This window comes from Varanus komodoensis, unplaced genomic scaffold, assembly GCF_004798865.1.
Source record: "Varanus komodoensis strain SLA01 unplaced genomic scaffold, ASM479886v1 scaffold26, whole genome shotgun sequence".
Taxonomy (NCBI): domain Eukaryota; kingdom Metazoa; phylum Chordata; class Lepidosauria; order Squamata; family Varanidae; genus Varanus; species Varanus komodoensis.
The window spans coordinates 5,558,352-5,580,764 of NW_025335684.1; the positions used below are offsets into that span (position 1 = coordinate 5,558,352).

The 22,413-nt window shown below is 51.7% G+C and overlaps 1 protein-coding gene across 3 annotated transcripts; it reads left to right on the top strand.

Annotated features, from left to right (window-relative positions):
• The first annotated feature begins 4,008 nt into the window (after nucleotides 1-4,008).
• Nucleotides 4,009-21,752, top strand: ARPC1B (actin related protein 2/3 complex subunit 1B). Of its 3 annotated transcripts, XM_044433692.1 has the most exons (12): nucleotides 4,009-4,027; nucleotides 5,956-6,078; nucleotides 9,837-9,890; nucleotides 10,291-10,364; nucleotides 12,156-12,260; nucleotides 13,596-13,818; nucleotides 15,644-15,751; nucleotides 16,861-17,067; nucleotides 17,734-17,809; nucleotides 18,946-19,142; nucleotides 19,749-19,839; nucleotides 21,465-21,752. In XM_044433692.1, exons 4-12 carry the CDS (start codon nucleotides 10,301-10,303, stop codon nucleotides 21,501-21,503), a joined length of 1,110 nt encoding a protein of 369 aa, XP_044289627.1. In that variant the 5' UTR covers nucleotides 4,009-4,027; nucleotides 5,956-6,078; nucleotides 9,837-9,890; nucleotides 10,291-10,300; the 3' UTR covers nucleotides 21,504-21,752. The 3 variants fall into 3 exon arrangements, with proteins under 3 accessions (XP_044289627.1, XP_044289626.1, XP_044289625.1); XM_044433691.1 differs by lacking the exon at nucleotides 4,009-4,027 and having other exon boundaries at nucleotides 5,914-6,078; XM_044433690.1 differs by lacking the exons at nucleotides 4,009-4,027; nucleotides 9,837-9,890 and having other exon boundaries at nucleotides 5,918-6,078.
• Nucleotides 21,753-22,413: the final 661 nt, after the last annotated feature.

Sequence of the window (22,413 nt, forward strand, 5' to 3'; positions counted from 1 at the left end):
GGTTTAGAAATGCAATAGATAAAACATATTTAACCGTAAGTGGCTTTGGGAGCCTGTCTTTGCTGAAAAGCAGCATAGTGTAATAAATAAAATGGGTTGGTTTATGGGTTGAAACAAAACTAGAGGCAGCCGTTTAGCTCGTGATTTAGGCTGTGGTGCAATCGTAAGGCCTTCCATTATTGCTCCACAAAGTCTCTACTGATCTCCGTTTGCAATTGTGTCGTGTTGATTCTGTGTTTTGCTTTTTTCAGCTTGAGCGATGCTGTGTTTCATACGGCTCCAAAGATGGTTCAGGTATAAGTGGCAGGACAGGGTGTGATTGGGGGAAGTTCATAGTGCCAGTCGTAAAGCAACATGCTTTGGGATGTGGAGAGCGGCTCGGTCCTCTGCGTTTTCACACAGAGCCAGAAGATCTGCCTGAAATCCTGGAGTGTCACCACAGATAGAGAACGTCAGAATAGATGCGCCAGGGACCCGGCCTGGCATGAGACAGCTTCCTCTGCTCCTAATTGCACGAAGTATAGCAGCATTTGTTAAAGGGAGCAAAGCGGTGGGGCGGAAGCAGCCACTGAGGTGATTCAGCGAATGTCTCCCAGTCGCTCCGATGCGGCTCCCGTCACATTCCTCCTGACTTTTCATGAAGGTCACTCCAGACCGGAAGTTCTCCTTCAGCAACTTGGATCAGCTTGCTTTGTCAGATTAATCCAGGCTTGGGGAAGCTCCTCAGGCCGCATCACGGTTGGCAGAATGACCTTAAGGAAGGGCACAATTAAAAGCCAGACAGCTTTCTGTTACGTCCCTTAAGCCTTTGATGCTCTAAAGAACACAGGTTAGCGGCAGTGGTGCTTCAAGGCTCTCATGGTTCTGCCTAGGCATTTGTGCCTTCTGTCCAGAGTGAGTCTGGAAAACATTCAACCCTGTAATGTGAAATATTTGCCTGACGTGCAACTCCATTTTCACTGTAAGGTTTGCTGTTTATCGTGGCCGGGAAAGTCTCCTTGTGCTTCCGAGTCTGCCAGGAAGTCTACCTTTCACCTCAGGACAGGTGGTGAAGACGAGGGGATAGAAAGAGGTAGAAGTAACCCCCAGACCCCTCTGATTCTGTGGCAATTCTAAAAGTAGAAGAGCCCTCTCCATGGGAGGATCTCTTAATCATTCATACTTTATATGCAGACTCGGACGTTATGCTGGAATGGCTGTGTAGCCAAGCCCAAAATGGGACAACAGAGGATCAAGAGAGGTAGCTCAAGGAAACTTTGCAGAAGTCTAGAAACATCTTCAGGAAGGGGAAAAAAACCCTCAAGGGGGTGAAAACGGCCTCTGCAAACAGCCTAACAAGCATTTGTTGCTGGCTAGAAGAACGAGCGCCTGTAAGTCTCCAGTGGGACGAAGAGGAGTGGAGTGGACTGTCCCGCACAAATCCTACTTGGCAGAGGCCCCTTCTGCACGGCAGTATTTTGTGACTGGTCCTGCCTGTGCCTGATTCGGTCAGTACATGCCGCTAGCCCTCACTTTCTGGTCACTCCATATGGTGATGGTGATGGGAGCAAGCAGGCAGAAATCTCCGGGCTGCGTGGGGCAATTTTATCACCGCTCCGTGGTGCTGTGGTCCACGCTCCTTCCCAGGGTGTGGGGCTTTGGCACAGGCCCGACGGGTCGTTTCCTTTCTGAGCGGCACCTGGCCCGATTCCCTGCCGCCCCCTCCCTCTGCAGCGCTCGTTGGCCCCTTTCTCCAGATGTGCTTTCTTGCTGCAGTGGCACTTCCTTCTCTGCAGTTGTTCAAGAATCGGTGACTCCGTTGCCTGGTTCCAGTGTCTGCCGCAACTGGGCTGGCTCGCGCTGGAGGTGTGGAGCAGGCTTGGTGCTGGGTTCCCAAAAGACCTGGGGCTCAGGCTCACAGGTCAAAAAGATGTGCCAAATTTGCACATGCTGTGAAGTGCCTACGAATGTATCTTGAAAGGAGCCTGTCTCCCAAGGACACCCCTCTTTGAACATAGGGTGAGAAGGGCATTAGGTTTCAGAAAAAGCTGGGGTAGAAAATCCGTGGGAGGGGCAGCGGGAGGTATAGCCCCCGGGTGCCAAAATCCAGCTTGTCCAGGAGATCCGATGCGACAGGGATCCCCAGGGCCCATGCATCTTTCTTTCTGCAGGTACCCATAGCCATTGGGGCAGTGGGGCAGAAGGCCTAGAAATCTGGGGCACCACATAGGAGATTTGGAGCACCAGATCTGGTGGGCCGCCCCCTAAGCTCACCTCTGCTCCATGGCCAGGTGGAGGGCCGATGGGGTCTCGGAGGTGATGCTGGAAGGCCCAGCTCGGGGGCTGCTGCTCCATGCGTACCGTGGCATCCATAGCACCACTGGCCCCAGCTGAGCTGCTGTCCCTCCAAGCATCCTTGGTGTGGTGGGTGGAGGAGTAACTTTCTGCTGCTCCTGGCACAGAAAATATGGACCACTGTTGCGTGCTTGGCCCCAAGTGAAGTCTCAGTCCAGCTGATTGCAGAGGATGCCACCCCGCCCTCTGCCCCGCTCCCCTCCTTTGGATCCCTCTGCCTCTAGTTTTGCCTCCCTCTGTGAGGCTTCACTGGGACCCAGAGGCAACGGGGGCAAGAGGACTGATTGCCCTGGCTACTTGGCCTGATGCTTTTCTGTCAGTGCTGGACGTTTCTATTTTTTTTTTTTTAACAAGTGGCGGGTGCATCTGTGCCACATGGTGCGCTCCAGGGGGCTCTTGCAATTAGCTAGCCGGGGGGACACAAATGGCACAACCTGGCACAACCCACTCTTTCAAGAGCCCGAAGCTCAAGGAAACGGCAGCTCGAACAGTTCTGATGAGGCCCCCTGGCTGCTTGTCCTGCCACTGCCTGCCCGGCAAGCTTCCTGCCCAAGTCACCAGGGTGGCGCTGTGGAGGACAGTCCTGCTCCGGACGCTTCCGAATTCCATATGCTGGGTGACCAAGGAGTAGGCAACCTGGTGCTTTGCAAATGTTTTGGACCACTAGTCCCATGAGCCCCTGTCCACATGGCCCATAGTCACCGGACTGCTTGCCTGTGCAGCCCACCCATTTCTGGCCAGTTCTAAGCTGCTTATCTCGAGAGTTCCAGGAACCCCCCTCCCATAACCTGTGGCCTGTTCTAGGGTGGGGCAGCCCACTCCCGCTGTGCTTTAGTATCAAAAGCTGCCTGGTACACACAGTAACCCGTTGTGGGCACAGGTGATGGTGTGACTCAGTGCATTGTCGTCGTTGATGCTGTCTACTTGGAAATGAATTCAGAAATGGGATGTTAATATTCGTGAAATTAATTGTGGGGGTGGGGCTGCTTGTTGACCCTATTGTGACGGATGCCTTGTGTTTGTACTGGGGGAAGGCAGCATGGAAATGGAGGTGGGATCCTATACCGCCTGGGGACCTGCATGGAAACCTGCTTTCTGTCCATACATGCATAGGATTTTGCCCCAAGCAGAGCTTCCCTTTCCCCCCCAGCCATGTGAAGGTCTGGGCTGAGTCTAGCTAGATTGATTTTATATGTTCAGCATGTATTTTAACTGTTTTGCTCTTGTGCTGCTTTTTCCAGTGCTGTGACGCTCCATGTGCATTATATTGCATGCACGAATATATATATTTGTCTAAGCAAGCATGCATGCAAGTGCACCTTAAAGCAGCGATCCTGGCCGTGCTGCCAGCACCAGGGTGTCCCGCCAGGAAAGGAGACAGCAGCCTGAGGATCTGGGCACTGGTCCTTGGCTAGGGTCCCCAGCTGCTCTTTTTTCACCTTGCATTCCCAGTCTGAGCGTATCGGCTCCTCCTGGCGAGGAGGTGGCTGGTCACATAGCCTAGAGCCACACTGAATTCAGAAAGGGGAGCTTCCCGCTGTACAGTTGCTCAACTCTGGCGAGGGAGAAGGGAAGTCTGCAGCACGCCCTTCCCATCAGGCCCGCCCAGAGGAGGAAATGAGCAGCTGCTTGGAAAAAGTGCCTCGCAGTGGAAGAAAGGCGCTGGTTGTTCTTGGTGCGTCTTGGCAGGGAGGTGAGTTTCCTTGAAATAGGCTAGGAGATGTTGCCGAGAGCTGAGATCTTTGTGCCCTAAAACAGCTGCACGGACATTTACCTTCGGAGTCAGGCTGCCCTGCAGCTCGAGCCTTTCAGATTTATTGGACTACAACTCCCATGCAAACACATCTGTAGGCCACCAGTAGGGAAAAGTTACTTGATGGGACTGTGCAAGATTTCCAGCCTTTTCCTCGTCATATTTACACAGGGTGTAACTTTTTCCTTGCAAGCAAATTCCACTGAGTTCCATGGGATTTCCAGCCTAGGGAAGACTGTGGCAGAGAAAGACAGCGAGGGAGGGGTGTTTTACTTGTGCTTATGTATTAAGAGAAAGTGCTGTGGTGAAGGGAAGTGTACTGTGAAGGGGGCACTCCCCTTATGTTTAGGCTGGAGATAAAATGGTCAATAATCTGTAACTGGGATACAAATCACCATCGGGTAAGAATGCAGCTGTTGAATGGACGCAGCTGCTTCTCGTTTCTGTATCTCACCTATGCTGCCAAATCCTGCTTCCGGTATACCAAGCCAATCTGATCTGTGAGTTGTCCTTTAATTTATTTTTAAGACTAGGCAGACCACTTTTGAAGCTTGTGTCTCCTCCTCTGGGTGAGGAAAACCTTGGACCAAGAATCAGAGGCTTCCTCTTTCTAAAAGTTTTGTAGGGTTGCTAAGTTTTCCACTAGCCCCTGTTCCTACAAATTTGCCACCATCTTCCTCTGCAGCCATCAGCCAGGGATGAGGCTCACCTCCCTGTTCTGAAAACCTCCATCTGAAGAGTTTTCTATAGATCCAAATCTGGTGTTGAGTGCATAAGAACAGGCCATATTCTTTTCGGGTCAGTTGGCAACCCCTCCCCATGCTCCTTTCTTCCCTATTTTATCCCGGATCAATTAGTCAGAGACAAGATATCACACTAATAGCATGAAAGGAGGGTTGGTGGATGAATAGCCCTGGAGGGTGAGGGTTAGGTTTTTCCTATTTCAAAAGCTGAAGGACTTCTGCTTGGGGGAAGACCTGGTTAAGATGGAGTGCATTGCAACATGTCTAAACACACACAAAAATGCATACATCCCATGCAGTGCTGTGGCTAGAATGCCAGGGACTCAGAGGATCTGGCTCTAGTCCCCTCTTGCCTATGCACAGCACTGGGCAACTTTGAGCCGGTCGTGGATTCTTAGCCTAGCCTACCTCACAGGGTTGTTGGGAGGATACATGCTTGGAAGGGAAGAGGTGCCATCCTGTTCCTTGCTTCAGGCAATGAAAGTCTGGGACCATATCCGGGAGTTGTGTGTGGATATAGGTGGCTCTTATTCATGGGAAACATTATGCAGATTTAAATGGGTCAAGCGATCTACTATTTCCTGCAATGAATCTGTGAAGACCGCTTTAATCTGGTGAACAGCGCACTGGGAAGAAAAGCCTGTTTTTCACCTGACTGGAAGGGGGGGGGGGAATGGGGTATTTTCAATGGGCAGGCTGTTTGCCCCACCAAAAGTAGGGATGTGAGGCCAGCGATTTAAACTGGTTGGCCATCTGCATGTGTTAAGCCAGGCTTTGGAGCCCCCACAATGGAGAAGTTCACATCTGCAAAATCCTCCTTCCCCCTGCCCCCATCACCAAATCTTATGTCATCAGCCAGTTTCGTGCTTCTCCATATGAATTTCTGGACAGCTCTGCACCCCGCTCTTGGAAGGGAGAGGCCCACAGCGAGCCTGGGGCCAGATCTGAGTTCTCCTTGCGCCACAGGCCTGTGAGGTTGTTCTTGGCTAAGGAAAAGGCATCTCTGTGCCTCTCTTTCTGCCAACACCCACGCAAGGAAGTGGTTGCGTTTTTTTTCTTTTTTTCTCCGAGGCGAAAAGGGAAGTCCAAGCTGAGAGCGTTTCTGACTTCGGCGCTTCCTTTCAGGCCGGCTCGGCTGCACTGCTGTTCATGTGGACTGCTCAGAGTCCGTGAACTAAGCGGGCCCCTGTCCTGACCAGAGCGTGGACACGGAGCCTCTCCTCCCGCCGCGCTCTAGCTGCCTCCAAGGTAAGTTCGTGCAGCTTGCCTGCCCGAACCGGAGTAGGCTGGGTCACAGCTGGCCCTGCGTTCAGGCAGCCCTCACCCACTTCCCGGCATTCTTGCTCCAAAGTGTCACTGTGACCAGAACGGCGTCTGAATGTGCCGAGTGGGGGGAAAAAAGACATTTTTTTCCTTTCAATCTCCCAAATTTCCCCCCATCTGACATTCTTTTTAGTTGTGTAAGTTTTTTTAGGGGGGACAAAACAGCCTGCAATAAGCATCTCTTTGTCAGAGTGAAGTCTCCCATCTGTGCCTTTTAAGCTCCTCTCTCTCTCTCTCTCTCTCTCTCTCTCTCTCCCTCTCCCCCTCTCCCCCTCTCCCTCTCCCTCTCTGAGTGTGAGTGTGTGTATGCGCGTGTATGTGTGCGCACACGGGAGGCATCCCTGGTCACGGCAGTGTTAAGTTTCTCATGGCTTTCCTCCGAGGCCACTTCCGTAAGGAGCAATGACTCCTCCTGTTTTCTTTTTCCAGAGGGTGGTTTTGTTCCCTTGCTCTGCTGATGTTGGGCTGTCCAGGGAAGGCGCCTTGTTCCCAACCCGGATCAGTGTGGCGCCCTAAAGTTAGTGCAGTGATGGTGGCCGAAGCTTTTGTAGACTAAAGTCCGCGTCATCAGAGGCATAAAATAATTATCATCTGATGCTGTAATCCATAGCTGCTTCTGTTTTATGTTTGCTGTAACAGATTAACCCAGTTCAGCTGTCCTGGAATTTGTCCTTTATCTCGTACACATTCGAGTTTTGCATAGAAAAATCAGAGGGCTGTGCTGAAAATTGAATTGCAAGGCAAACTACCTGGACAATTGCTGTCCCGAGGCTGTGCCGCAATGGGGTTGGCATATAAAAACTTTAAATAATAAATAATAGGGTGGTTGTGAGCCTTTGAAAACAAACAAACAAACAAACAAAAGCAGAGGACAGCCCTGTGTTTGAAAGGCCACCATAACCAATGCTAGTTTTTAAAAAAGCAGAGTCAGCCAAGCTGTTGCTTATTGCTCTTTTAGGACTACCAAGAGAGGAAGGCACTTAGGCATCCCAAAGCATAAGAGAGGATATAATCAGGTGCTTCCAACAGTTTTATGATGCTTGATACATTTCAGAAAGGGCTTTCCTTTCTCAGCAATGCACCCAAATGTGTCAAAAAGAATCTTTCCAATGCTTTTGTGCCTTCAGAAGTTCCACTGCATGTAAGGCAGTACTCTGTCCCTTGGAGAAATTCTCTTTCTGTGTGTCGGCAGCGAAACCCTCCCCAAAACCATGAGGACTAGTCATGGACTGCAGGGGCGTGACAACTGGGAGTGGGGCAGAGCACTACTGAGGAGAGGTAGAATTAGAGAAACGGGGGATAGTCCTACTTTGGGAGACTGGCTGGCTGGAACCACGAGCTGGAGCACTCCATTTCAGAGCAATGACATGCTGTAACATTTTGTTGTAACTTGTGTGTGGGTGAAAGTTACAAAGAAATTGTCATTCCCACACTCCAGCGCTTCGATGCAACTGTAACTCAGTGTTCACACAAGCAGGGGGAACCTGCAACTGTATTCTGCACATGTATCCAACTGGCAGCAAAATCCTCATTTTCTTCTCTTGGAGGCAGGGGGCGGGGAATTCAACAAGGGCGCTGCTTGGCTGGTCCACCTCTTCCCGGAGCGTCAGCCGAGCTTAGCAGATTGCAAAGCGAACCTATGAAACGTGCTGCTTGTCCGGCAGAGGTAGGGCTTGGGTCGCTGATATTCTTGCTGGCAGCTTTCCAGAATCAAGAATTCTTGATTCTCTCTAGCCAGTAGTCCGTTGGAGCTGGCTGCCCCATCCCGCTTCCTCAAGACTCTTCTGCAAGCCACGTTAAGAGGTATCTAGCAGGGTGTTCCTGTGCTATGAACATACTTGGTTTGTCTGACTAACACTCATGATTTCACTGCCAGGAAGAATGTATTTGTCATAATTCCCACGGGAGGCAGACAAACCGAATCTGTGTAAGGATGTGCACGATTCAGCCTTCTTCAACCAGGTGCCCCCTGCATCTGTTTGCTTACAGCTCCCAGGACCCCCAGCCAGCAGGTCCAATGTCAGAGATTATGGCAGTTATAATCCAAAACACCCAAAGGGCACCAGGTTGGCTATCTCCACATCTCCAGGGCAGCTCCGGCTCTCAGGTGGCCCTTGGCAAAGGCCCTCCCATTTACCTAGCCATGCTCCTGCCCATGATGGCCTCACCTGGTGGCCGCAGGTAAGCAAGAAGGCTGCAGTAGCGGGCCTTTGAGTAGCACCAGGTCTTGGGAGCTGCCATTTCATGATTCTATGACTTGTGAATTCTTGCAAGGCAAGATGGGGGCGGGGGGAGGCTTCTGTGAGTGGGAGGGAAGCAGGATGCAATCCTATGCAGGTTCAGACAAAGACTTGAGTCGCTGGCGGGAGCATGCGAGAAACCATAGGCCTTTTTCTGTCTGTAGTTTAAGTGGATTCTGCAAAACTGCAATCGCTTTCTTTCAAAGCTGCTTGGGGTACCTTTGGAAAGCAAGCTGAGAAGAGGGGATTTAGCTCATGGGCTCGCCCGGCATGCACCACAAGCAGCAGTGTCTCTGTCACACCACCTTCGAAGGCCTTGAGAAGCCAGTCTCGAGCCTTATATGGTATCCTCAAACCACTCTTAGCGCAGAAGCTGCATTTCCTCTTCCTTTCCCTCTCCCGTTCAGCCGTGCCCAACCCGGCGCCCTCACAGGCATTCAACTGCAACGCCATCATTGGCTGTGGTGGCCAGGAAGGGTGAGAACGGCAGGACACTGGAGTGGGAGGTGTTACATGTACAGGACCAACGGGACGGATCTGTGTGGACCGACCGTGTCCTTTAGAACATGTCTCAGAATCCTTCACAACATGGAGGGCTTGCTTGCCATGAAGAGCTGTGCGGGAGAGGGAACCTGGGGGTGGGTGTGTAACCTCCCGATGTATAACCTGCTAAGCAAACACCATCTTTGGCATGACTATTAAAGGGCAGCAACACCCACCCACCTCATTCCCAGTACAACCAGTCAAAAGGCATCGCCAGTCTTTCCCTCCTTAATGGATTTTCTATGGGAAGGAGAAAAGACAGAAAAAGCAGTGGGAAATCACAGGAAGGTTGGGAGCAGAAGACATTGTCCAGATCCCCTGAAAAATTCCGTGCGTGAGACGAGGCCATTGTGGGATAGCGGCCTAGTGTGGAAGACACTTCCATTCTGCTGGGCAGGAGTGGCTACAGAAAGGAATGCTGCACATGAATGAGAGGTGCTGTATGCCTTTTCTTCTGTTTTTCTTTTCTTTTTCTGAGTCAGCTTCCTGTTTTTCAGTGTTATCACACCAGCTTAAGTTCCCTTTCAGCAGCGGTGCTGGTGCTCCTTTCAGGAGACAGCCGTTTTTGAAGGCTCGGTGAATTCTCTGCTGAAAATCTTGTGCAGCCACTGAGAGAGACTGGGGCATGATTTTAGGGCATGATTCAGTGGACAAAATAAGCCAAGGCAGAGCGTGTTTCTCTCTTTTTCTTGCCAATTGAATTGGTATGCAGAACGTGTTTTCAGCCAGATATCAATTCTGGGATCTTAATTAATTAATTACAATTCTATGTCACCCAAGAGCCGAAGCTCGCTGAGCAGTTAACAAAAGGAAAACCCTGAATATGACTAGATAAAGCATAATGTAAAACCCTTTACAGATGATGTGTAATTTTTTCATTGCTTTTTTCCCTCTTGTAAGGAACCCAAAGCAGCTTACATTCCATTTTTATCTTCAGAGCAACAACGCTGTGAGGTAAGTTAGGCAGAGAGTCTGCAAAAACCTTTAAAGCAGAATAAATGCAAATAAACTTACTTGAACAAAACTTCAAGGCCTAGAAAGCCTAGGAAAATTAAAAGGTCTTTACCTGTTACCAAAAATCTGGTTTCTTTGTTAATTAACTGGTAATAGCAGCTGATTACCTCTGGAAGGCTTTGGGGGTGGGGGGAACCAGGGTGTTATCATCCTTGAAATGTTTCATGTATTCCAATGGGGGGAATGAGCCAGGTTGAAATCCTCATTCAGCCATGAATCTTCCCCTGAATGGCCTTGAGTCCACCACACACACACCTCACAAGGATTGTTGTGAAGATAAAGAGCAGGTGAACACCTGAAATGTATGACCTGGATTATGTGACCTTTGATTTCCATATAGGTGGGGAACCATGGCTTACCAAAGCTTCCTGCTGGAGCCGATCAGCTGCCATGCCTGGAACAAGGACAGAACTCGTAAGCATGCTTGGAATTAGGCTTCCCAGCTGTAGGAATGCCACCTCCGGGCCTCGGGGGAGTCTGGTGGTTTGAGGCCGGTCTGGGACCAAGCCCTGCCAAAAGTTGTCCGGTGCCTTCTTCAACCTGGTGCCCGCCAGGTGCTTTGAACAACAACTCCCATCAGTGCCAGGCAGCACGGCCAATGGCGAGAGGCAATCATTGCGGTCTGAAACATCTGGAAGATACATGCTTGGAGGAGGTGGACCTTAAGCCAGGCAGCTTTATTGTAGTCTTCCGCCTTTTCAGGCTTGGGACTCGCTCCCTGCTCAAAAGCGCATTCAGTAATCCAGTCTTTAATTGTTGTTTTTTTTAACCTCCTCCCCTGTGCTGCCATCCTTGGATGCCAGCTTGGTCGGGGCGGGAGACAGGGCCTTCCCGGGGTCTGCTCCCTGTAATCTTTAGTGGGACCTTCTCCTGCCATCTCCTTTCCCAACCAGCAGCAGCTCATCATGCGGTGCAAATGAGGGGAAGGGGTGCAGGCCGGCTGAATGCCACGGGGACGGCGAGCTGGTCACGCAGCAGCGTTCTCAGCACGGGCCTTGCACTGGCTCCATAGGCTTCCTTTCACTACGTTTGCTATCTGGACACCCAGTTCTTAGACTCACGTCAGCCATAGGAGGGGAGGGTTTATTATTTATTTTATATATTTGAAGTTTTTGTATGCCGTCCCCATTGCTACGCAGCCTCGGGACGGCTCACACCATAAATAAATAAACAAATAGTTTTGGGTAGATGTGGGAGAACAGAATGTCATTGTCCAGGGCATTAAGAGACCCACGAGTGAGAGAATATGGGCATTGTTTTGCAGGTTAATAGGAGGCCCCAGTGAAGCATTTCCTCCTCTCTGGTTGCCAGGAGCCGAAAGAATGGCCGCAATTGCATGATTATAAAAAGCACATTCTCTGGCTCGGGGACTGGCATTGTGGGAAGGGGATGTGGGAGGAGAGTTGAGCATGGGGGAAACTGGAGCTTCTCCAAGGCCAGCTGTGCTGTTCTGCTTCTCCAGGGCTGGTCCTTGAGTGGAAACGAATCCCGGAATTTCTCAGCCCTGCTCTGTAGGGACAGCGGGGGCTAGGAAATGTCGCGCTTTGCTGCTGAATTGGCGCTTGCTGCGTTCACATACCCGGTGGGAAGCTGGGGAGGTGCTGGGGGGAGAAAAGCAGCAAAAAACACACATTAGCACATGCTAATTTGCATATGAGATGCTCCCAGGATGCCTGCACACTAAGTGTCCGTGGACAGAGGGGTGACAGGGCAAATAGTCTCCCAGAGATTCGGGGTTCTGGGTGAAAGACTCAGGGTGTTGCTGTGGCTTGATGAGAGCTGCACTCTTTTAAAAATGTGCCATTCAAAACGGGCCGCCTGCAGAACGTCATGAGGGCCTCGTCCACCCACCCACTGGGCCCCCTTTGCATGTTGGGGAACGGCTGGGATCAGCTCCTTTCCATCACAAGGTCTGCACATCTCACCCCCTGGAAAGGGGTACGGTTCTGCTCATCCGGCTTATACCCTTTCAGGCCTCTGGAGGGAGCATCTCGCCTTTATGTGATGTGGCTTGGCCAAAACGTCCCCCACAGGCCGCCCCCCACAGGATTTCCCTCCGGCGCCACTGAAAGACAGGCATTTAAATGCCAAGAAAGGTTCTGAGGCGCAGCCCTCCCTGCAACAGGACTGTTCTACGTGTGGGGCAGAACTGGACCATTTCTCTCACAGGATAACCGTACCCTCTTTTCACTGTCTGTCTTGCAGAACTGGCCATCTGTCCCAATAACCACGAAGTGCACATTTACAAGAAAGATGGAGCGAAGTGGACCAAAATTCATGAGCTGAAGGAGCACAACGGACAGGTGACAGGTGAGATGGGTTCCTGAGGACAAGACCTCTTGCCGGAAGTCTCTGGAGAATGACTTCTGTTATTTAGTTCCTGGAAAGAGCCTGAATTAAGGCTGAAACACCCAGCCCTTCTGCCCCACGGCCTTTGCTCTGCCTCCACTTGGTATGCAGCTCCTCTGAAAAGGAATTCAGCTTCAGGTTGAAAGAGGTTCCTCCCCCTAGATTGATTTCCCCTTAGATGCATTTCCTTCCTTGAAACTGAATTATGGGCAAGCTCTGTGGTATGCAGTGGAGGAGCTCGTCACAGTGCAGGTCACTGGTTCGTCATCCCTGGAAAAGTTACACTGCCTAGTTTGGATGTGGCATTTCGGATGCAACTGGGCTAGTACAGAAAATAGAACAGAAGGCATGTCCTTAGTCATCTTTTCCCTGAGGGCCCAGTCTTTCCCGCTGTCCAGAGGCAGAAGACCTGGGAAGTGAAGGCTACCATGCCGCGAGTTTGCTGCAGCCCCGGATCTCATCCTGAGAAGATGGGGGTGGATTTACCAGATAGCAGTAGACCCCCCAGGGGCCAGAGTCTTGGAATGGCCCAGCACCTGTCCTCCCCCGTTATGCTTTTGAATGCAATACAGAAACGATTAAAGCATAAAGCTGATAGCCCAAGTGCTGGCAAAAGAAAGAAGGGGGCAGTGTTGAAGAACAAGAAACAAACAGGGAGGTTTCAGAACAGGGCTTCAACATGGATATTTACTGTCCTCCTCGTCCTCAGAGGTGGTGCTAGTGGTGGACCAAAACAAGGGCTCAGGCCCACAGGGCAGAAGAAAAACACACATTTGCATATGCTAATTGACATGCTCCACAGACTGTGTGTGTGTGTGTGTGTGTGTGTGTGTGTGTGTGTCTGTCTGTCTGTCTGTCTGTCTGTCTGTCTGTCTGTCTTTAAAGGATCCTGTCCCCTGAGGACATCCGTAGTTGTCAAGATATATGGACTGGGGAGAGGAAGGGGCTTGATTTCAGAAAAAATCTCAGGCAGGCAGATTCAGGGGAGTGGGAGCAGGAGGTGAAGCCCGTGTGGGCCAAAAGCTGGCTCAGCCAGTGGATTCACAGGGCCTCTGGACACCAGTTTCAGCAAGTGCCCCCAGACCGCAAGGGAGAGGGGCAGTCAACCTCCCAGATGCCAGCAGCTCAGCCCAAATCCGCATCCCCCCAACAGCACCTCTGCCTCCCTAGGGACCCTCCTCCCACCTTCCCCTTGGCTTGGCCCTCGTCCGTGAAGATGCCAATTAAACAGAGCAGCTGCAGCCCCCAGGCTGGCTGTGCCGCGTTTGGCTCCCGCCCTGTCTCTGCGTCCCACAGGCATCGACTGGGCCCCGGACAGCAACCGCATCGTGACCTGCGGCACGGACCGCAACGCCTACGTCTGGACGCTCAAGAGCAACGCCTGGAAGCCGACGCTCGTCATCCTGCGGATCAATCGCGCCGCCCGCTGCGTGAGGTGGTCTCCCAAGGAGAACAAGTTTGCCGTCGGCAGCGGCTCAAGGCTCATATCCATCTGCTACTTTGAGCAAGAGAATGACTGGTGAGTCTCACCCAGAGCAGAACAGGGGGGGCGGCCCTGTTAGCCAGCATGGAACGGGACCGGGGCTCACAGGGATCGAGCCCGAGGCGTCTGGAAGGAGGGCAGAGGTGCGGACACCCCCGCCGCTCCTCACAGACCCCCCTGCCCCGCCTGAGCTTGGCCGCAGTCCTCAGAAGCCGGTGGGGAGATGAAGACCCCCGTCACAACACAAGGTGTGTGTTTCGCTTCATCCGGCTTCACAGGCCTTTCCGAAGACCTGCTCCTGGTCGAGATGAAAAGTGCTGGGAGCAGTCTGGCGAAGTGTGTCCGCACAGCTGCTTTCCACTTCTGGTCTCTCTGTGGGATGTGGCTAAAAGGGTTAACGTAAGAGGCGCCTACATTTGAAAAGCCACAATTATTATTTTTTATTTTATTATTTTATTAAAACATTTCTATGCCGCCCCATTCGCCGAAGCCTCGGGGCGGCTCACAACAGAAAATTAAAATACAAGAAATAACAATATAAAATAAGTCGCCCTGGCCAGATAATTATGCTACCATTTTCAGAACAGGGGTGAGGATTCCAACCCAGCCCAAGGCCCTGAGCATGGAAGCAGTGTGAGAGCTTTCCTGTTTCTCTTTCAGCACAAGCTTTGCCCACTCCCAAATGCATGCAGGGACTCCAGGTGGCGCAGTGGTTTAAACTGCTGGGCTGGTTGATCGAAAGGTCGCCGGTTCAGATTTGCACAACGGGGCGAGTTCCCATTGCTCCATCCCAGCTCCTGCCAACCTTGCAGTTCGAAAGCATGCAAATGCAGGTAGATAGAAAGGTACCACTTCAGTGGGCAGGTAACAGCGTTCCGTGCACCTCGGTGTTTAGTCATGCTGGCCCCATGACCACGGAGACTGTCTGCGGACAAGCGCTGGCTCCCTCGGCCGGGAAACGGAGATGAGCACCGCCCCCAAGAGTCAGGCACGACTGGACATAACGTCAAGGGGAAACCTTTACCTTTACCTTTTAAATGCATACAACACATAACTAAAATCATCTCCCTGCAGTTATAAAACTAAAACAGTCCTCAGAAAAATATTCTAAAGCCAGCCTAGCAAAGGGGAAGCAGCAGCCTGAAAGGATGAGCTGAAAGAGCAACAGTTTAAGGCAACATTTAACTCCGAGTGGGGGTGGATTCTCAAGGGGTGTTGCCAAGGTGGCGGGGACGCTTGGATTCGGGGTCTGTGCTGTCTCTCGGGCTCTAGCCCATGTCGCCCTGCCAATATCTAATTTCAACTTGTATCTGGACTCTGCCGTTGCCTCTGGCCCTCCTGCATCCTCCGAAGACTTCCATCTCTCTTCAGCACCACTGGTCCCAGTGCTGCCTAAATCCAGTGCCGGTGTTGTCAGCCTTGACTGGTAGTTGCTCTCCGGGATTTTGGGCAGAGGTTCCCATCCCTGCTTGGTGAAGCTGGGATCGAACTTGTGGCCTTCCGCATGCAAAACTCATGCTCTGCCCCGGTGCAGCTGCCCTTGCGCCAGGAGGGAGCGCTTGGTAATGGTGTCCAGGGGCACGGCTTCTTTTCTGTACTGGCCCCTTGGCGCTGCCTCTGCTGACCCGCTTGCCACCTGGCTGGCCAGGGTGGCCACTAGCCGCACCGTGTAGCCGCACTTTAACTGAAGAGGCCGGTGGCGACAGATGCTGTTTTGAGATTTTAAGGTGCATTTGGGGATGTAAGGGAGCAAAGAATCCTTCCTATGGCATGCAGGGGTTTTCTGGGGGATCGGAGAGGGTTACTTGCACGCAATGGTGTGAATCAGACCGGGAACCTCTTCTCTGTTCTCTTCTCCCAGGTGGGTTTGCAAACATATCAAGAAGCCCATTCGATCGACAATCCTTAGCTTGGACTGGCACCCCAACAACGTCCTCCTGGCAGCCGGATCCTGCGATTTCAAATGCAGGTGAGTGTGTAGAGCGTGTGTACGTGTGTGCTGTTATTTGTGTTATGTGTTTTCATACTTCAGCCAGAAAAGGTCCTGGAGTGACTTACATAGAATGAATGAAGTGAGAAGGGCCCTGCTTGCTGGCTCGGAAGCCAGCAGGGCATCATGGCTGGAGTGACGGAGTGGCAACCTGGGAGATCTGGGTTCTCTGCTTGGCCACGGAGCTCCCTGGGTGACGTTGGGCCAGTCATTCACTCTCAGCCTAGCCTACCTCACAGGGTTGTTGTGAGGACAAAATGGAGTGAAGGGGCATGATATAGGCCATTCTGGGCTCCTTGCAGGCAGAAAAAGGGCAGGATATAAATGGAATGCAGTCGTAATAATGATAATAATAAGAGAGCACACAAGGGGAAAGGAATGGGGAGGAAAGAAGGAAGATAATTCTTTCAGCAGGGATAGTCAAACTGTGCAGCCGCTTCTCTCATCTCCCTCATGCAGCTTGCTGGTGGGCACTTCTGTTCTTAGGCTGCAGTCCTATGGCCTCACAAGGTTGCTTGGGGGCCATAGGATTATTTGGCCTCGCAAGGTTGTCTTGGGGGCCACAGGGTTATTTGGCCTCGCAAGGTTGCTTGGGGGCCATAGGATTATTTGGCCTTGCAAGGTTGTCTTGGGGACCATAGGGTTATTTGGCCTCGCAAGGTTGCTTGGGGGCCATAGGATTATTTGGCCTCTCAAGGTTGCTTGGGGGCCACAGGATTATTTGGCTTCACAAGGTTGTCTTGGGGGCCACAGGATATAGTTCTGAGGTCCAGCATGACTGGCTGGGGGATGCTGGGAGCTGTAGGACTTTCTGTCTGAACATTCATAGGATTGCTCCCTAAATGAATTTAGCAGGTTGCAGGCAGAGATGAACCTGCTGCAGCTGTGAAGTTGGAAAGGAAGGGGGAGTTTCTCCTTGATGTGAGAGAATGTAGAGGGGGGTTATCTAGGTAGGACTGATTTCTGTTCTTCTCCTGTGAAATGTTGGATAGGTTAATTTTGGCCACAGCCATAAGATCTTCTCTCCTCTGTTGGAGGCACCCAGACTTCTCAGAGGCGCTGACTTTTCTCTCTCTTCCACCCTGTAGGATTTTCTCAGCCTACATCAAGGAGGTTGAGGAGCGGCCATCACCCACCCCCTGGGGATCAAAGATGCCGTTCGGGGAGCTCATGTTCGAATCCAGCAGCAGCTGCGGCTGGGTCCACAGCATCTGTTTTTCGGAGAGCGGCAGCCGCGTGGCCTGGGTGGGTCACGACAGCACCATCTGCCTCGCGGACGCCAACAAGAAAATGGCGTAAGTCGCATGATGGGCTCTTTGGCCGGGGCGCATGGGAGGTGTTAGAGTTTCAACTAGCCCAATCCAGGGGGAGGGAGAGATCTTGCTGATTTTCAGACAAAATGGCACACCTTAGATCCAGGATGGTGGGGTTGAACCTCAGCCGACTTCAGATTTGGAGAAGCTCACAGTGGTGGGCAGGACCAAAGGCTCGAAGGGGCAGGGCAGAAATGTCCAAAGTCGCAGCTTATTATACTGGAAAACGATTCCTGTTATCAGTGAACCCTGAAAGTGTTTTTAGGCTTTTGGGATGGAGGGCACCACTGCACCCAAGCTGGGGAACTACCAAGATGCCATGGTGGAAGGAAAAGGGGCGGGGCAAGGGAAGGGGTGTGGCTTCCTGGGGACCCCCAGCAGGCCAGGTTAGGACTTCAGCTGGGCTGAATTCGACCTGAAGATCTGCACCCCCTGGTTTGGACTGTAAGATCTTGCGGCTGAGATCACACACTTTGGATTTCTGGGGCGGCGTTTATTTTAATGGAAGTGGTTGTTTCATAACTTTTAAGTTTTTGTAGTTCTTACAACATAGCCCCTCACCCCAGGATATAATTTAAGCGAATTCTGCAGGCAGTTCAGCCACTCCAGGCCTGTGCTAAGCTACTCCTGCCTTTTCCCCCCCATCAGCGTGGCCTGCCTGTCCACAGAGACTCTGCCTCTCCTGGCCGTGACCTTCATCACCGAGAACAGCCTCGTGGCTGCGGTAAGTCTGGCAGTCACTCGGAGAGGATTCAGGCCTGAGTTAAAGGTGCAGTGGGAGTGTGTGGTATAGTCCTGCTCAGATTGTACCATGGCAGTCGCTGAATCACGAGGCTGGGTGACTTTGCTTTGTGGTGATAGAAAGCCTCATGACCTCATTGAATGGAGAAAAGGTAGGGTGGTCAAGGTATTAGCTGTTGTGTGAATGGACTTGGAAAGGCAGCCAGTGGGGTGCAGTGGTGAGAATGCTGGCTTGGAATTTGGGAGATGGGAAATCTAGTTGCCACTCAGCCGTGGAGCTTGCTAGGGGACTTTGGGACAGTCACTAACTTCAAGCCCAACCTACCTCACAGGGTTGTTGTGATAACAAACTGAAGAAGGGGGTTCTGCAAGCTGCTCCTGGCTCCCTCGCACATGCAACAAAGGATGAAAATAGAATTAAATTCCAGGTGTGGGAGAGCCCCATCTGGACTGGCCTCACAGGGGATTACATCCCCCTTAGATGGGTTTCAACCCAGACCGGTCCCTTCATGGTTGCAGCTCGTATTTTTAAAAAGCTGTTTGGGCAACCACTACATGTGTGAGTTGGCATCCTGTGCAGCTTGGTTCTTGAATAATCCCCGATTCTTCCTCTGTGCGCTCTGTTGTCACCATCTTATTGGTGGGCCTGCCTTATTTATTGATTGATCGTTTGATTGTTTTCATATGTTGTCCGATGCTAAAGTCTCTGGACAGCTTATAAAAAACAAAACAACCACATATAACACACAACACACTGTATCCAACACGTAAGGATAAAATCGAAGATAAAACCAATTAAATGTGAAAATATTGAGTTTTTGAGTGACACCGAAAAGCATAAAGTGACGGTGCCTGGCAAACCTCCATGGGGAGCGTATTCCAAAGTCAGGGCACCACCACCAAAAGGGCTCTTCTCCGGGTACCTACCCTTCTAATTTCCTTCAAAGAGGGCTCCTGGAGAAGGACCTCTGCCTCAGATCTCGGGGGGCAGCCAGGCACATAGGGGCGGCGGCGCTCCTTCAGGCACCCAGGTGCTGCTTCAGCCTTGCGGGCTGTGTGTGAGCTGCATTATGCCCGCAACCCGCTCTGTAAAGGCCGTGTCCTGCCGCTCTCCCCCAGGGCCACGACTGTTGCCCGATGCTGTTTACATACGACGAGCAGCAGGGCATGCTGGCTTTTGGGGCAAAGCTGGACGTCCCCAAGCAGAGCTCCCAGCGCGGCCTCACTGCTCGTGAGCGCTTCCAGAACCTGGACAAGAAGGCCAGCTCGGATACCAGCAACGCCTCCCTGGACACACTCCACAAGAACAGCATCAGGCAAGTGTACCTAAAGCCGACCCTCCCTCGACATGCCTCCGGGCCACGGCGGACACGTGGGCGGTACAAGACCGGGGTGAAATCAGCCACCCTTAGGATCCGCTTTGCGAACCTTGCAGAACCTGAGTTGCAGAATAAGGTTGAGCTCTCCCCAGGCTAAGATTTTGCTAGGCCTTGGCTCGTTTGCTGGTGACGCGAGTTGGAGATCGGAGGCTGGGAAGCAAGCCCAAAGAGCTAGCAGAGCCGCCTTGCCCAGTTACATAATTATGTATATTAATTTATGCACATTTTGTGCCAATCTGTGCCCTCTTTTTGGCGATGCCTAATTGGCTACCATATTACAACTCCCAGCGTTCCTGCCCATTACTTCCATGTGATGGCTACTGAAACCCCAAGTATTTGGAGGGTGTGGGACTGGATTAGATTGCCCAAAGGTCCACCCTTAGGGTGGTTTCTGAGAGACAGGTGCCACTGTAGAAAAGGCCCTGCTGTCAGCAGCTCCCTCCTCTTGATGACCAGTCTTCCAAATCAGCTGGCAACGGCCCTCCTCTGCTTCGGGCGCTTCTGTGGCAAAAGGGTTATGTTCACCTGCGTCTTCTCTTTCAGCCAAATCTCTGTAATCGCCGGCGGGAAGGGCAATTGCTCCAAGTTCTGCACCACAGGAATGGATGGAGGGATGAGCATCTGGGATGTTAAGGTAAGCAGCTCGGCCAGGCACAGGGCAGGGCTCTTGCCCTTGCCGTGGGGCCACCTGGCTGGTCCTTTGGGCTTGGGGGTGCACTTAGGCATTTTCAGAACGGAGCCCCAGGGGCTGCTTTCAAATTTGGAGAAGCGCTGCTGGGCTGCCCTTCGTTTTGGCATCAAGCTTCTAACTCTCTGTAACTAAACTTTAGGGAAGGCAATTCAAACTTTTAGAAGAAGGGGCAAAACTGGGCCAAGAGTGGAGAACTGCTAAGCGGTTGCCAGAGGGGGAAACAGGTGAGGCCAAAGGAAGAAAGCGTTGCCTTCCTGGGAATCTTCGATGGGCTAGTTCTTGCCCCAGGCCTGAGTTTCTGCACCCATCTTAGTGCGTTGTTTTACTGACTTCCAAGAGGGTTCAGGCAACAGTACTGCAGCCTGGAGGTCCTTTTCGCTTGTTCTCCTGCTTTGGATCTCCCAAGGAGCTGCTGCGGGAGAACGAGGAACTGTTTAAGGCACAGCATCCATAGCAAAACAGATGACTGGAATGTCCATTTCTGCCCGAGACCTCTCAAAGCCACCGTCAGGCAGATAATGTTGGCTTAGATCAGGCTTTTTCTCAACTTGGCACCCTCCAGATGCATTGGACCACACCCTCCATCTTCCACAACTGGGGATGCTGGTAGTTGTAGCCCAACGCATCTGGGGGTGGCTGATTGGACAAGCAGGGGTTCCATAAACCTGGCATAAAGCAGCTCATTTTATATATATTATAAATTTGGTGCTTGGACTGCACCCTGCCTTCCAAGTGGCTCAGCAACAACACAATGCGCTTGTTAGCAAGGACTGACACCTGTTGACAGAAGATGGTGTTGCAGGCTTCAGCCATGGACATATTTTAATTAAAAATAATTAGTTTTTTAAACCGAACCACTCTTAAGGCACACACCTGTAGGGAGTCAGTAGTTCATGTGCCCTATTTCAAGTGCCTGGGTTTCATGGAATGGGAGCACTGCAAACCAAAGCCACACTTTCTTCCTCAGTGTTTCCTTCCCAGTGGAAGCCTGGGAACTGTAGTTCTGTAATACCCACCACCCTGACAAAATGGCACTTCTGTGGGTTCACTGAAAGGAGCCATGAAAAACCATTCATAAAGTTTGAGCGCTCCCCCTCCCCCACCCTGCTGCATATGCATTCAAAACTGCAAGCCTACATACACTGTGGGGTGAGTCCCATTGAGCTTAATGGAATTACTTCTGAGTAGATGCGTAGGATCACATCACAGTGGCATCCTTTAGTTCCCCCACTTCAGTGGGAGTGTAGGCAAGGCACTTTCATGGGATCTTAGCCTCCACCCTTCCAAACAAACCGTATCCCTGAGATGGGAAGAGACGTTCCCATCTTTCAAACAGAGAGAGAGGAGCCAGGGGAATTGGTGCCTTGCCCCCGCCTCCCGTCTGTTCTAGCTTTGACCATACACAGCAGTTACACAGGTTCTCAACGAGAGATGCCCTGGATCATTAATGGATCGATTCCTGCGCCTGGCTCCATTGTGGACGCTTGCCGAGTTTGGACAGCTCTTGATTTTCCACAGAAGACCCGTCTGCTTCCCTCCTCCTCTGACATCTTGCATTTTCATTTCAGAGCTTGGAGTCAGCTATGAAGAATCTCCACATCAAGTGAAAGGGCAGCTCCTTAGTGCAGTGTTTTTCCTTGCCTCCAGTTGAGGAAGAACTTAAGCCCAGCAGCTCAGCCTCCTTAGCTCCTGTCTTCTTTCCTGCAGCTTGACATACCCATGAAGATCATCTCAGCAGCTTTGCAATTTCTTGGTGCTTTGTGAGCAGACACGGCTTTAAAGATATACTGTGCTTAAGAAATGACACAGAGCCACTGGTCATGATTAGCAAGTAAAACTTGTTTTTCTTCCCCACAGTAGTTTGTCGGTTCGTATTTGCACCCAGGCTCCTCCTGCATCCTCCTAAATGGCCTTGCAAGTGAGAGATCAGGTTTAATTTCTACCTTACGTTCCAGTCTCAGCACCTGGAGCCAAGGGCTGTTTTAATGGCCACAGTGGAGCGAGGCAATATAGTGCACTCGCTCTGCTTCCAAAGAGCAGGAAAAGCGTCACGCTGAAGTACTCCTGTACTTTTACTCCCTGCACGCAGATAGCCGGCACTGTAGAAGACTAGGAAGGAGCCACGCCTATGGTTGCACATCTTTCTCTTAGGAGGGGCTTTCAAAATACTGATGTATGTGCAGAACCGAATCTCTCCTTACTCTGCAGACTGAGCCCAGGCAAGCCATTCCGACACAGTGGGTGTTGCATCCAACGTATCTGAAAGATGTTGGTGAAGACCAAAGCGGGGCTGGAGAAGAAGAAAGGAGTTGCCCAGAATCTGCTCAGACCATTCGGCCTCCAATTACGCTAGCTGAAGGCCGTAGGAACCACCCTGCTGGACGGGGCCAAGAGGCCGTCTGCTCGAGAACTCGGCTCACACAGTGGCCAACCGGTAGGAAACCCGCAAGCAGAATGCGGGCACAACCGCCTGCTGCCGCCCGTGTTCCCCATCACCCTGCCTCTGCACTGGGGGTG

Bases quoted from the DNA above. Each gene is read 5' to 3' on its own strand.
- ARPC1B (XM_044433692.1), top strand. From the start codon at position 10,301: ATGGCTTACCAAAGCTTCCTGCTGGAGCCGATCAGCTGCCATGCCTGG. The intron at 10,365-12,155 runs GTAAGCATGCTT...TCTGTCTTGCAG, and splicing joins CTGGAACAAGGACAGAACTC to AACTGGCCATCTGTCCCAAT. The intron at 19,143-19,748 runs GCAAGTGTACCT...CTTCTCTTTCAG, and splicing joins CTCCACAAGAACAGCATCAG to CCAAATCTCTGTAATCGCCG.